The sequence below is a fragment of the Erinaceus europaeus genome, chromosome 18 (genome assembly GCF_950295315.1).
Source record: "Erinaceus europaeus chromosome 18, mEriEur2.1, whole genome shotgun sequence".
Taxonomy (NCBI): Eukaryota; Metazoa; Chordata; class Mammalia; order Eulipotyphla; family Erinaceidae; genus Erinaceus; species Erinaceus europaeus.
The window spans coordinates 5,736,586-5,751,189 of NC_080179.1; the positions used below are offsets into that span (position 1 = coordinate 5,736,586).

A 14,604-nucleotide genomic window follows, 5' to 3' on the forward strand; every position below is an offset into this window, starting at 1 on the left:
GGCCTTTCTTTTCCTGTCCTCTTATCACAGTTCTGTAAGTTGCACAGAAAGGACCCTACCTGACATAAAAAGACTGACACTGGACTCCACTTTTACTTGTTTGACCGTGGTTTTGATAATGGTTCAGAAGGGAATGGAAACCGAAGCAAAGGGCACACAGCAGGAGATTATTCTGAAATGTAACAGGCATGCACAAACATTCTACAGATGAAATTTCCCATAGCTGAAAACGTTAGGAAACAAAAATCGTTTCAGTTCAATTTAAAATACATCTATTTAAGCATGTGTTTCTTAAGTATCAAAAGAGGATGCCCCCTAAATGTACCTGGGAATGTAAGAAGAAAGAGAGCATGGGTCTTGGGATATCTTCAAAAGAGATTCTTTGGGTGGGGGTAGATAGCATAACGATTATGCAAAGAGATTCTCATGCCTGAGGCTCCAAAGTCCCAGGTTCAATCCCCGCATGACTATAACCCAGAGCTGAGCAGTGCTCTGGTGAGAGAGAGAGAGAGAGAGAGAGAGAGAGAGAGAGACTCTTTCTCTAAAGTAAATTACTCACTCTTTCCTTCTGTTATACTATCCAAATCAAACAACAAAAACAGAGAACTCTGAAGGTGATGTTCTTCTACCTAATGCATTAATTAGTATCAGAAATACAACAAAATAGTTCAATGATAATTCAAGCTTAAATAAATAATTTCTCAAACATCAGTGGTTCCGGTTGCCAGGTTCAATCCCCAGCACCACCATAAGCCAGAGCACAGCAGTGCTCATGTCTTTCTCTCTGTCATTAAAACTAAATAAAGGAAATTATTTTAAAAATCAGTTAGAGCTGTTAGTTATTATAGTGAAATCTACTTTAATATAGTTTAATGATAAGGAAACCTCAAATAATAGGTGTGAAATTATTCCCTCCAAGACACACAACCTTATAGACCAAAGTTAGTTTAAAAAACTATTTTTCTGCCCCTCATAGGACCTTGCCCTCAACTTAGATCAACAACGGTAGAGAATGTTCCATCCTTCCAAGGGAGGCTGAACAACATACTCTGTGCTACACCTGAGGAAGGTGGATCGATATTGGGGCAGCTTGGAATGTTCCTACTCATGACCACAGAACGTGAGTTCAGATCTACAGGGATGCAGAGGTCACATAGGCTCCTAAGCTGAATATGGGCCCCAGATCACATCAAATCGATGGGGTTTACAGTCAACAATATTTATACCCCTTCCCCATATTAGGGAGCTACTCTCTCCCCTGATCTAGCTTTCTGGTCCTTTTCTAGCCATGACATCATCTCCCCAGACAATAACTTGGGTCCACCCGCAAATCAAATTTCAGGCTCAGGGAAAAAAAAAAACAACTAGTATAGCCACAGGCCCTTTGGAATATAACTGAAATATGCCTACTAGCTATCTACAAAATGGAGGACATCCCCCACCCCACCACCACCAGCTCTTCATCGGCACTATTCCAGCCTTTAGGTCCATGATTGGTCAACAATTTGTTTGGCTTTGTATGTGCACTTAACCCACTGTGCTACCGCCCAACTCGCCAGGATCGATGTCTCTAAATAGTAGAGAGACAAAGGGGTAAAGACTCCACAGAACTAGAGCTTCTACTCCCAGTGTGAGGAAAGCAGGGTTCCAACCTGAATTGCATGCATGGCTAAGCAGGTCTTCCCAGATGAACTACTCTACTGATTTAGAAAACTCTCTCTCTCTCTCTCTCTTTAAATTTCTTCTTATTTTTTTAAATTTCTTAATTTGGGGGATTAATGGTTTACAGTCAACAGTAAAATACAATAGTTTGTACATGCATAACATTTCCACAGAACAATACGAAACCCCCAGGTGACCTCCTCTGCCACCATGTTCCAGGACCTGAACCCTCCTCCCCTGCACCCCAGAGTCCTTTACTTTGGTGCAGTACACCAAACTGCATCCAGAAAACTACCTTTCAACAGGGTCTACAGAAAATGCAAGTGTTTATTTTAAAGTGATCTTGTGCTTTGAGATACACTAAAATTACATCTGGGAGCAAATGAAATTAATTATATGGAATGCACTTGATTTAGTCATGTTCTTTCTTTGTACATTCTGCTATATAAACGTATGGAAAAAATGACATGCCTATTTGCTGTGATTAGAAAACTGCACAAGTCTTATGAATTTGGAACTTGAAACCATTTTGGATAGTTTAGCAATGCATCTCATAAATTAGATCGGTGGATTTTCCCCTCAATTTTTATGATTCCACAGGGCTAAATCTGAATATCTTCCTTGCTAATTTTTCATTTTTAAAAACACAGTTGTTGATTATCATTTCTAAGACCTAAATTTTCTTCTAAGTCAGAAACTAATACTAGCATTCCACCGAGGAAAAATTTATCATGTATTCACCAAAAATAATTTGAGGCATTAGTATAATGACTTAGTTCTATTAAAACATTGCTTTAGCATGACTCATTGGGTCACATAATGCTATAATTTTCTCTTCATTAACTTGCTGCTTGTAGAACTCCTTAATCGTTTTAAATGTTTTGCATTGGTCTTCCTTATATTTCTATATTTAAATTTAAGATAAATATGAGCTTTGCATTAACTTGCTCCAGTTGTTGAAAACTCAGGGTTACAGGGTATGACTGCAATAGCATTTTCCTTAATAACTGAATCCTTTTCTGGCATATAGAGCTCCAAGGCCAGAAGTATTGAGTCCCTGTTATACTTGTAGGATAAGTCACTCCTTCCTCGTGCACATACTCAGGTGGCTATACTAAAGATAACTTGGCTGACTACTGCCTGTGATATAAACAAACAAAATAACAAACAAACAACAACAAGAAAACCCAATAAAATCCATAAGCCTAATCTAATAATTCTGTTCTCTAAGTTTAGATAACAGAGAAGACATTCAGTTATTCTCAAGAGATAATGAGTACAACTTCAGAGTTCACAGAACACATTTTATAATAACGAAATGTAAGTTTTTGATACATAAGACTTTTATGTAAGGTTTTTCAAAATACAGGAACTCATTTAAACCACATGGTAATTCAGTAAGAAAAGTACAAATATTAATATTACTTGACACATGAGAAAATTGAAGACTGGAAAAGCAACCGAATTCTGAAATTAATTGCAAGAGGTGAGATCTGAATCCCTGCAGTTTGCCTGTTAAGTGGCTGCTTTGATCTCTGGGCTAGGATGCATCCACTATGTAGCTATAACATTCTGGCAACATTAGCGAGCACTGCAGAAGACTTGTAGCAATGGCAAGATTCTTTTTCTTGTGGGTCTATGTGAGCATAAGTATAAATATCATTGTGTGCACAGCAGGTTTTGGTAGACATTTCAAATGTCATTGGCTAACATGGAATTTCCGATTACTAAGCATCCGAATCTTTATGTTGTTACCACTTCCTATTATATCTAAGGTTAATTATGTTCTGTTGTTTTCTAAAGCTAAGTTAAGAACTTGGGAAAATGTTGAGGAATACTGGATTGTAAATGTTGAGGAAGACTGACCAATAAATAAGTAAATAAATAAATATCTGTTTATTAAACAATTTGTCCTGCTTTATATCTTACTGCCTTCCATCCACCAATTTGTAGATGCTACTATGATGCCATCCTGACTTCCCTGGGCAGATGACTTCACCAATTTGTCCCGGAACCTCACCTCTACAGAACCCTGCCCCACTAAGGAAAGAAAGAAACAGGTTGGGGGGTATGGATCCGCCTGTCAATGTCCATGTTCAGAGGAGAAGCAGTTACAGAAGCCAGAACTCCCAACTTCTGCTCCCCATAAAGAATTTGAGCCCATACTCCCAGAGGGATAAAAATAGGGAAGCTTCCAATGGAGGAGATGGAACACGGAACTCTGGAGGTGGGAACTGTGTGGAATTGTACCCCTGTTATCTTAAAGTCTTGTTAATCATTATTAAATCACAAATAAAATAAGTAAATAAATACAAAACATCAATTTCATCAAGGCAGCAAGATCTTGAGGGTCACAACTCAGATAAGTTTTCTTTTATCTATGTACCTCATGGCACAAAACGTGTTTCATAGAAGATATCCTGATATCTACAGAGACTAATGAAATATGTTATCTCTTTAAACTTCTCTTTGACATTATTTTTTTGGTCATCAGTTATCTTTCAGCATTTTGTATTTGCTTCATGTACTTGTTCTCTCTCCCCAGGGAAATCCTAAGTTTTTCAGGTCAAAGTCCAAGTTCCTATTTACTTTGGATTTACTTACTTTTAGAATTTAGAACATTGTAATAATAATAAATCAAGTAATGCTGACTTTTTTCTCCTGCCAAATCATGCTAAGTAATGCATTACTTCAGAATAGAACTACACTCTGATACACTTTAACAAAGCTGGATATTTCATTAAAAAGACAAATGAATTGTTCTTCTGGGGGAACAGTTACACATTTTTAGAATAAAGCATTAAATAAAGAAATGTTTCAGAAAACATCTGTCACTACTCATCTGGGAAATGACTATCACACCAACAGAATAATAAGTTTTTTCAAGTGAAGTTTAATATTGTGTCTTCACAGAAAACTCAGCTCAGTTACAGAGATTAGAAAGTACAATGGGGAAGTTGGGTGGTAGCGCAGTGGGTTAAGCGCAGGTGGCACAAAGCACAAGGACCAGCATAAGGATCCCGGTTTGAGCCCCCGGGTCCCCACCTGCAGGGGAGTCGCTTCACAGGTGGTGAAGCAGGTCTGCAGGTGTCTGTCTTTCTCTCCCCCTCTGTCTTCCCCTCCTCTCTCCATTTCTCTCTGTCCTATCCAACAACGACGATGTCAATAACAACAACAATAATAACTACAATAATAAAACAACAAGGGCAACAAAAGGGAATAAATAAATATCTTAAGAAGTTAACATTTATTTATTAATGAGGCAGAGGAGAAGAGAACCAAAACATCACTCAGTTGCATGCAGCGTTGGGGATCAGACTTAGGACCTCATGCTTGATCGCACAACATTTTATCCAGTGTAAAACCTTCCAGACCTCTGTTTTCTCATTTTAAAGGCATTCCTCTTACTGGTATAGCATTACTATTTGCTTTCTACATGTCAATATCATGAGGGCAGAATTTAATCTACCTACTTTATTACTTCCTACCATTCAGATCAGAACTAGCCCACATGAGAAGCGCTAGTCCAGTAAGTAGATGTATGTAAACGAAGGCACAAATAGACACAAGCTCACAATTTGCTTCATCTTTGATGTGTGTATTTCAGAAATCATTCTAAGATGACACATTCAATAAGGTCATGTGGATAGACTCTTCTATTAAAGACTGAATTGCTCTTGAAAATCTACCCATCCCCCCTAACTCAGGTTGAGGGGTAAACAAAGGTATCTACTTTCCTCAAGATTGGGAGCTGTTCTCTGCACCAATCCAGCTTTCTAGCCCTATTTTCAACTCTGACACACACTTCTCAATATTTTTATTGGGGAAGAGACAATATTTTTAGCCTTCCTGCACATTAGCCATCAGGCTCAGGCAAAAATTACTAAAAGTCATGGGCCCCTTGGAATATACCTAAAATAGACTTCCTATTTCTTCCTATACAAAACCCCTAATTCCATCTGTTCTATTTTTTTCTCTGGGTTCTTGTTTATTAAACAATTTGTCTTGCTTTATATCTTACTATCTTTCAGCCACTAAGCTGCAGATGCTACCATGATGCCATCCTGACTTCCCTGGGCAGACGACCTCACCAATATGTCCTGGAACCTCACCTCCCCAGAGCCCTGTCCCACTAGGGAAAGACAGAAACAGGCTGGGGGTGTGGATCCACCTGCCAATGCCCATGTCCAGTGAAGCAATTACACAAGCCAGACCTTCTACATTATGCACCCCATAAAGAATTTTGGTCCATGCTCCCAGAGGGATAAAGAATAGGGAAGCTATCAGGGGAGGGCAGGGGAGGGGACACAGAGTTCTGGTGGTGGGAATTGTGTGGAGTTGTACCCCTCTTATCCTATGGTTTTGTTAATGTTTCATTTTTATAAATAAAAAAAATTATATTGAGGTAAAAAAAAAAAAAAAAGCATGTGTGAAATTTTGGTCCATGCTCCCAGAGGGATAAAGAATAGGGAAGCTATCAGGGGAGGGGAGGGGAGGGGACACAGAGTTCTGGTGGTGGTAATTGTGTGGAGTTGTACCCCTCTTATCCTATGGTTTTGTTAATGTTTCCTTTTTATAAATAAAAAAATTATACTGAGGTAAAAAAAAAAAAGCATGTGTGAAATAGTACAGTCAACTTTTCCATGCTAACAAACAGATTTCCACTGTCATGTTAATTCACAGAGCTAATATTTTTAAGAATACGATTTTTCAATCATATATACAAATTAAAAAAAAAAACTCATGTTCAGTTGAAGGAAATATTTCTACTAAGATTGATAACATCATAAGAAAACTGAACGTGCAGTTTAAAACATTTTTTTCTACCTCCTTTTAATGTGGGTTCTCAATATTGACAAGAAAGAAATTTGCAGAGGAGATGGATACTATTAACCTTTGTCTCATTCTGTTAGCTAAACTTTTCATGATAAAACAAGGCACTAAATTGTCATGTTAATATTATACAGCAATTCACAAGCACTATAGTGATTTCAAGTAAATAAGTTCTCTATAGAAAACATTTTAGAGTTTTTGTTACAAAGTCAGCAAAATAAAACATATGGTTGATGCTTTCTATGAGTCTCATAGTTGAATATCTCTGTAAGAACTTCTAAATGGCCTTTCCAGGGCAAGGGATTAGCATAATGGTTATGCAAAGAGATTTTCATGCCTGAGGCTCCAAAGTCCCAAGTTCAAACCTTGACATCACCATAAGTCAGAGGTGAACAGTGCTCATCCCACAGTGACCCTGGGTCCATGCTACCAGAGGGATAAAGAATAGGAAAGCTATCAAGGAGGGAATGGGATACGAAGTTCTGGTGGTGGGAATTGTGTGGAGTTGTACCCCTCTTATCCTATGGTTTTGTCAGTATTTCCTTTTTATAATAAAATAAAATAAAATAAAATAAAATAAAATAAAATAAAATAAATGACCTTTCCAGTGCTTCTTCTTGTTGATTTAAAATCAGATCAGTTGGGAGTTGGGCGGTAGCGCAGCGGGTTAAGCGCACATGGAGCAAAGCGCAAAAACCAGCATAAGAATCCTGGTTCGGGGAGTCGGGCTGTAGCACAGCGGGTTAAGCACAGGTGGCGCAAAGCACAAGGACCAGCGGAAGGATCCCGGTTCGAGCCCCGGCTCCCCACCTGCAGGGGAGTCGCTTCACAGGCGGTGAAGCAGGTCTGCAGGTGTCTGTCTTTCTCTCCCCGTCTTCCCCTCCTCTCTCCATTTCTCTCTGTCCTGACCAACAACGATGACGTCAACAACAATAACTACAACAATAACAACAAAAAGGGCAACAAAAAGGAAATAAATATTTTAAAAAATGTCTTTAAAATCAGATCAGTACTCTCAATGCTACTCATCAAATGCCACTTAACTTCTGTTCAATAGATACTTCTCAAGCCTGTTCTTGAAAGAAATTCTCATACCTAATGCAATTAGAACCCAGTATATACTTTACTAATCCCTGAGCCTTTATAAAATTATAAATAAAATATTAAGTATGCTTATAAAAATAATTTTCTCACGTTCTGTTCCTCTCCAGCTAGTCTGCAAATGTCAGTTTAGTGTGAGTCACCTTCATTCCCAAACTCAGTTTTTAATCAGTTCTGCCTCTTGCAGATTTAGACACTTATTTGTTAAGAAAATACCTTCCTGGGGCCAAGTGCTGGCACACCTGGTTGAGCGCACATGTTATAATGTGCAAGGACCCAAGTTCGAGCCCCTGGTCCCTACCTGCTTGTGAGTGGTTAAGCAGTGTTGCAGGTGTCTGTCTATCTCCCTCCCTCTCCAGCACCCTTTCCTTCTTGATTTCTGGTTGTCTCTATCCAATAAATAAATAAAGATAAAAGAAAAAAAAAGAAAATACCTTCTCATCCTACAGACCATAAAGTAATTTTATCTATGTAAATGTTTTCACAGATAATCTAACAAGAAAAGCAAATGTATACATACAAGTGGTAAGATCAACAATGAGTCAGTAATAATGCTATAATAAAATAGAATATCATGTGTGCATTTTACCTTTGCATTATAAGGAATGTAATGTTTTGATAAAGCTTCAGGCGTGTGCATCCACGTCTTGTCTGCAAGAAGAACACACAGAGTTAAAATTAAGCACGGATGCTAAGCTAGATTCTGAGGAGTCTGATACGCATGGGGGGACTTCAAGTTTTGTGTCTTTTAAAACCAAATTGGAAAGACTAAACAAATATAAAAGCAATGCAGTTGTACAGCAATTACAAAATTATTTTCTTGGTAAGTCTCTTTAGAGACTTATTTGCAAATATTTTACAAATATTTGCATTATTTGTAAGTCTCTTTAGAGCTTACAAATAATGCAAATAACACTAGGTTCTTAAAATATAAATAAAAATGTCAAGGGGACATAGTTGTTGGTACACTTGGTTGAGCGCACTTGTTAAAATGCTCAAGGACCAGGGTCTGAGCCCCCAGTCCCACCTGCAGGGGGAAAGCTTTTTGAGTGGTAAGCTGCAAGTATCTCTCTTTCTATCTCCATCTCTATTACCTCCTTCCCTCTCGATTTTTGGCTGTCGCTAGCAAAGAAATAAAGACAATAAAAAGGTCTTTTTGCATTAATAGTTAAATATTAAGTAAAAGGAAATGCTAACCTATTACCAACTGAATTTAGATAAAAATCAAAGACTGGGAAATGGTTGAGTGGATAAAGTGTTGAGCTGTAAAGCACGAGGTGTCCCAAATTCAGTCTCCTGCCATCACATGCACCAGAGTAATGTCTGGTTCTCCCTCTAGTCAATAAACAAACAAAATACTATAAGAAGTTTTTAGTTTAAATTGAGGGCAAGGTGAAGGGCCTATTACCAGGAGTTTGGGACTTGTGAAATATCTCACTAAGTAGGGCATGTGGCCTACCCAGGACTGAGGAAAACTCCAGTAGTGTGGGGTCTCTCCTGTCCCCTCTTATTCTCCCTTTGAATAAAAAAGTTTGTAGGGGGGTTCGGGCAGTAGCCCAGTGGGTTAAGCATATATAGTGCAAAGTGCAAGGACCTGCACAATGATCCCAGTTCGAGCCCAGGGGGTCGCTTTATGGGCAGTGAATCAGGTCTGTAGGTGTCTGTCTTTCCTCTTATCTGTCTTCCCCTTCTCTCCCCATTTATCTCTATCCTACCCAACAATAACAACAAGGGCAACAAAATGGGAAAAATGGCCTTCATGAGCAGTGTCTTCGTAGTGCAGGCACCAAGCTGCCCCAGTGATAACCCTGAAGGGTTATAAATTAAAAAAAAAAAAAAAAAGGGAGTCGGGCTGTAGCGCAGCGTGTTAAGCGCAGGTGGCGTAAAGCACAAGGACCGGCATAAGGATCCCGGTTCGAACCCCGGCTCCCCACCTGCAGGGGAGTCGCTTCACAGGCGGTGAAGCAGGTCTGCAGGTGTCTGTCTTTCTCTCCTCCTCTCTGTCTTCCCCTCCTCTCTCCATTTCTCTCTGTCCTATCCAACAACGACAACAACAATAAAACAATAAGGGCAACAAAAGGGAATAAATAAATAAAATAAATATTTAAAAAAAAATTTTTTTTTAAAGTCTGTGCAGAACAGTAGAATCATACACATGTGAGGCTCATGAGCCACAGGAAATTTCTAAAAAAGGAAAGAAACATGTAGAAGCAAGACACTAAATTAATTCATATTTAATATGACTAATGGAAATAGAGAAAGAATTTCTCATTCAACTATTCAAGGTTATTTATAAATTCCACATAGCTTCCAAATGTTTTGTGGGTTATATAAAAGGCATAGGAAAAAAGCAAAACATGTTAATAATCATACAAATCAACTTCTTTTTGAAATTGCATTGTAGCAAAACTCCTCAACCTTCAAGTAATCATCAATATGTTTTGGTTCTATATTTTAAATTTGCACTAAAGAATTTATTTAGGATGTTTAGAGTAAATTAGACAGATACTTTATTGCCACATAAAACACAGTGCACACACTGAAAGGAAATGTCAGATTATTAACAAAGTATTTTCAAAATTCAATTTATTGCTTTATTTCTTTCTTTACTTTGACTGAGCACGATGAAATTCTGACTTATTATGGTGGCAGGGATTGAACCGGGGACCTTAGTCAGCAGTTCCTTGGATTGCCAAATAGATAATGTAGGCCTAGACCTGTAATACATCTATCTCTCTTTCCACCATCACTGGTCATTTCCATCAGGGAAAAGATAGAAACAGGCTGGGAGTATAGAGTGACCTGCCAACACTCATGTCCAGTGGACAAGCAACTTCAGAAACCAGAAATTCTGACATTTCACTTTCTGTACCTCCATAAAGAATTTTGGCCCATACTCCCAGAGGGGAAGATGTCCAAAGGGCTCTGAACTCCAGTTCCATCAGGACTCAAAAAGAGAAGGGGAATATATATATATATATATATATATATATATATATATATTGGAAGTACGGACACTTAGAGGTAGTAGGTCTGACTTAGAAAGGAAGACAGAGCCATAGAAAATGCACAAATATATATAAATATAGTTAGAGAAATAATAGTTACCCCATATCTGTAACTTTGGGAGAACTATTTCATTTCCACTGAAGGGAATGTGAACACACAACTCTGGTGGTGGCAACAAAGAGGGACCTCTACCCATTATGTCAAAATTTTGTAAATCAATATGAAATCACTAATAAATTTTTAAACGCCAAAAAAATGTTGAAATAAATAAATAAATACATAAAATATATTTGCTAAGTTCCTGAGGACTAAAATGACCGCATAAGGTTGTGTGTGATAACCAAGTAAATTGTATTATTTTTAAGTAAGAGAGAAGTTTTTACTGATTTAATTCACCTTGCTCTGTGTAGAGTACAATACCCAATACACACTGGTGCCAGTTATTGTAACTATGACTTGAGTTACATAATACACTAAGGCTATAATTACAGCTCTTGACTGTCAGAATATGTAACATTGGTCATAAAATCCAGTTTTTGCACTTCCAATTCAAGCAAGTAGTAACTGGATAAAACTCGGAGGAGAGGCTCTCAGAATTTTTACTTCAACAATATTTATTAAATGAGAGTCAAAACTGATTAGTGAGTTTAAGGCAGAACTTCCGATAACATGCTTTAACCTGGAATTAGAGCATAATATTGATAAGACAGTTTCCTGGTAGGGAAATTTAATCATTAAGAGTGGAAAGCTAATGGGAGAGAAGTCAAGAAATTAGAAGAAAATCAAGCCAGGTAGGAAATACCCAGTGCATCTATCTGTTTCTCAATTCTCTAAATCCCCCCATCAGTCTCCACAACTGAGAGACTATATATGCAACTGCTAGTTACTTGTATTACTGCTCAACTCTTCAAATAGCTTAGTAAAATACCGTGCAAAACATCCTGCATATAAAGAGTAAATTAGACATGTACTAGAGTGTCTAATTTTTACATAAGATGGTATGAATAAATGATGAATTATGATCTTAGGAAATTATTCCTAGATTTGTCTTACGATTCAATGGAATAAAGCAAGGCATCATCTAAGTTCATTTCCCACGTCTACGCTCGACCGGACCTGCCAATATACGCGGATATCTTCGCCCACCCTGTCCAACGCTTGACGTCTCGTCACCCAATCTGGTCCCCTACGCCTACACTGAACTTCTCTGTTCCAGACTCTTGGAAACAGAGCTGGCAGTCAGCTGAGGTCAAGAACAAACACCTCATCACAGACCCCTGCGAGCATCAACCCGGCTTTGACCTAGCACGTTATGACTGGGCCCTCTTCAATCGCTATGGAACAGGCCATGGCCGGTGCGCCGCTATGTTCCATCGCTGGGGAGCCAGAGACGACCCGAACTGCCCCTGCGGCTCCAGACAGACTGTGACCCACAGAGTCAACGACTGCCACCTCTCCAGATTCAAAGGAGGTCTCGAAACTTGACATCAGGCTCAACCTGATGCTGTTGACTGGCTACGGAAGAAGGGCAAACGCTAGAAGAAGAAGCAAGGCAGTAATGCACAGAACCTGCATAAAAGAGGACCCAAGTCCAATCTCTGGCACTAGCACACACAAGAGATGAGCTTCTCCGTCTGTCATAAAAACAGACGAGGAATCTACGGCCCAGGAAAACAGTTAGTAGCAGAGTTCAGGACTCGCGTGTCTGAGGTTTCTGATTCAATCCTTGGCTCCACGTGCAGCTGGTTTCTTTCTCTTATGTGAAACCATCTTTGCATTTCATATAAAATTAATACCATAGATCTTTTTGATAAAATTTTAAAAATACTTTTACTTTTTTAACTTGGGAGAAAGTTACATATGGCAATGTTATTTTGTCCTCCCTTTATTGAGAAAAATAAGGAAAAAAATGAATAAATTCTTAGTTTCCAGGTTGAAAAGAACCTGACAGGTCACATTATCTAAATTACCGAATATCCCAGTCCTCTATACCACATCTAAGTGTCTGAAGACCTCTCACTCAGTAGCAAAAAAAAGAAAAGAAAAGAAAGAAAGAAAGAAAGAAAGAAAGAAAGAAAGAAAGAAAAGCCAGTACTTGGATTAACCCCATTATAATTTTGTACAATTTTGTTGGAAATTTTTCCTACATTAATGCAATGACCTTACATCTATCCGCTTTATTAAACCTAGTCCCATGAACAAATGACAGCCTTTCAAACACTGAAAGATCACACCAAAAGAGACCTTAGTCATACTTCCTATAGCATGGTGAGACATCCTGAAACCATTTCAAACTTTTCCATCTGAGCCTCTAGCTCAGTGTGTCTGTTAACCCCCTAATAGGAGAAAAAAGCTATGCCCAGCTCTTTGAAACAGAACAATGTGATCTATTTCTGGTTTCTGGACTGTTCACTTCTCACACATGAGAAAATGAGCTGAAGCCTATGGTAATCACACTGCTGACTACCCTTCGGGCATTTTTCACCCCATTGCACATAATGTGCTTCTTCCCAAATGACAATATATAAGTATAAAAGGACTGAAGGGGAGGTCTGCAAAACAACGCACTTAGTGCTCAGGTTAGACCTCAATGCCATGGAGGAAGTTTTGGTCATGCGGTGTCTCTGTCTCTCTCTCTCTGTATCAGAAAGAGTTAGCCCCAAGCAGTGAAACCTTAGATGACCAAAAAAAAATAATAATAATAAGTGAATAAATAAATCAATAAAATGTTTGGGGAGGTGAAGGAATAGGAATGGATATAGCTCTGGTGGAAGGTTCAGTGATGTCTACACAGTAAGTACAGGTGTGAAACTACACACTTGAAATCAGGCTAACCGTAATCAGTTAGAAGGAGAAGGATGAAGACCATAGGATAGCACTTATAGGCGGAACTTAAGACACAAGGAAGGAAAGACAAGGCACTGGATCCAAGGTGGGATTGGTAAGCAGACACTAAGCACAGAAAGATGAAAACCTGTATCCACGTGACTCCAGCTATCTTGAAAATCAGTTTCCTTAGGGAAATAATTTTAAAATATTACAGTTTAGGCTGGTGAGACAGTATAATGACTATGTAAAAAGATTTTAATGTCTGAGGTTCCTAAACCAGGCTCAATCCCTACCATCACCATAAACAAGAGCTGAGGTGAGCTCAGGTAATAAATGAATGAATGAAAAAATATTTTAAAATCATGTTATAATTTGCAAACTACTGTTAAATCACCAGCAATGAAATTATAAAAGAATAAAGGGGTTTTATTTCCTGTACCTACAATTGGCAATTTATTTACTTATTTATTTTTCATCAGATCTTATTCTTTTAAAAAAAATTTATTATCTTTATTTATTGGAAAGAGATAGTAAGAAATCAAGAGGGAAGGGAGAGATAGAGAGGACAAGAGATAGAGAGACACAGCTGCAGCACTGTTTCACCACTCGCAAAGCTTCCCCCCTGCAGATGAGGACTTGGGGGGCTCGACTGGGTCCATGTGCCTTGTAACATGCGCATTCAACTAGGTGTACTAACACCTGCCCCCGACAATCTACAATAGCTTAATAAGTTTAGAATATAAAGTATCACAAATCTGTTCTTTGATTAGGGTAATAAGCAAAGAAGGGTAATTAGCAATAATGGTAACTATATTCTAATTCTAACTTCATTACTTAATTCTCTCATTTAGATAATAAGAAAAACTGAAATTTTAACATCTCTGCTTAATTTTCATAGTAATGCTGAATTGACATCTAGGCCCTTTAAATAAATGGACAGACTTACCTTTCTTCCTGCTAAATGCACGGTTCATGATGGAAAGCGACCAAACAGATGTTCGGATCAATCAGACTTTATACACTATAAAAACAGAAATTAAATAATGTGAACTAATCTCTCTTATGTAAATACATTCTAAACAAAAAAGCCTTTTAAGTCGCTCTTATTTTTTTTTCTAATATTTACAAAGAATATTCTGAAATGTCCCAAAGGACACTGCATAAGAAGAA

The 14,604-nt window shown here is 38.2% G+C and overlaps 1 protein-coding gene across 7 annotated transcripts in view; it reads right to left on the minus strand.

Moving 5' to 3' along the window:
- The window catches only part of GULP1 (GULP PTB domain containing engulfment adaptor 1), a 246,125-nt gene that overhangs the window by 93,628 nt on the left and 137,893 nt on the right, over positions 1-14,604 (minus strand). For all 7 annotated transcript variants that reach the window (XM_060177596.1, XM_060177601.1, XM_060177599.1 and 4 more), the window contains 2 exons: positions 14,381-14,455; positions 8,186-8,247 (listed from right to left, as the gene is read on the minus strand). In XM_060177596.1, coding sequence (XP_060033579.1) covers positions 8,186-8,247; positions 14,381-14,408 — 90 coding nt within the window. In that variant the 5' untranslated portion in view covers positions 14,409-14,455. The remainder of the gene's footprint in view (positions 1-8,185; positions 8,248-14,380; positions 14,456-14,604) is intronic.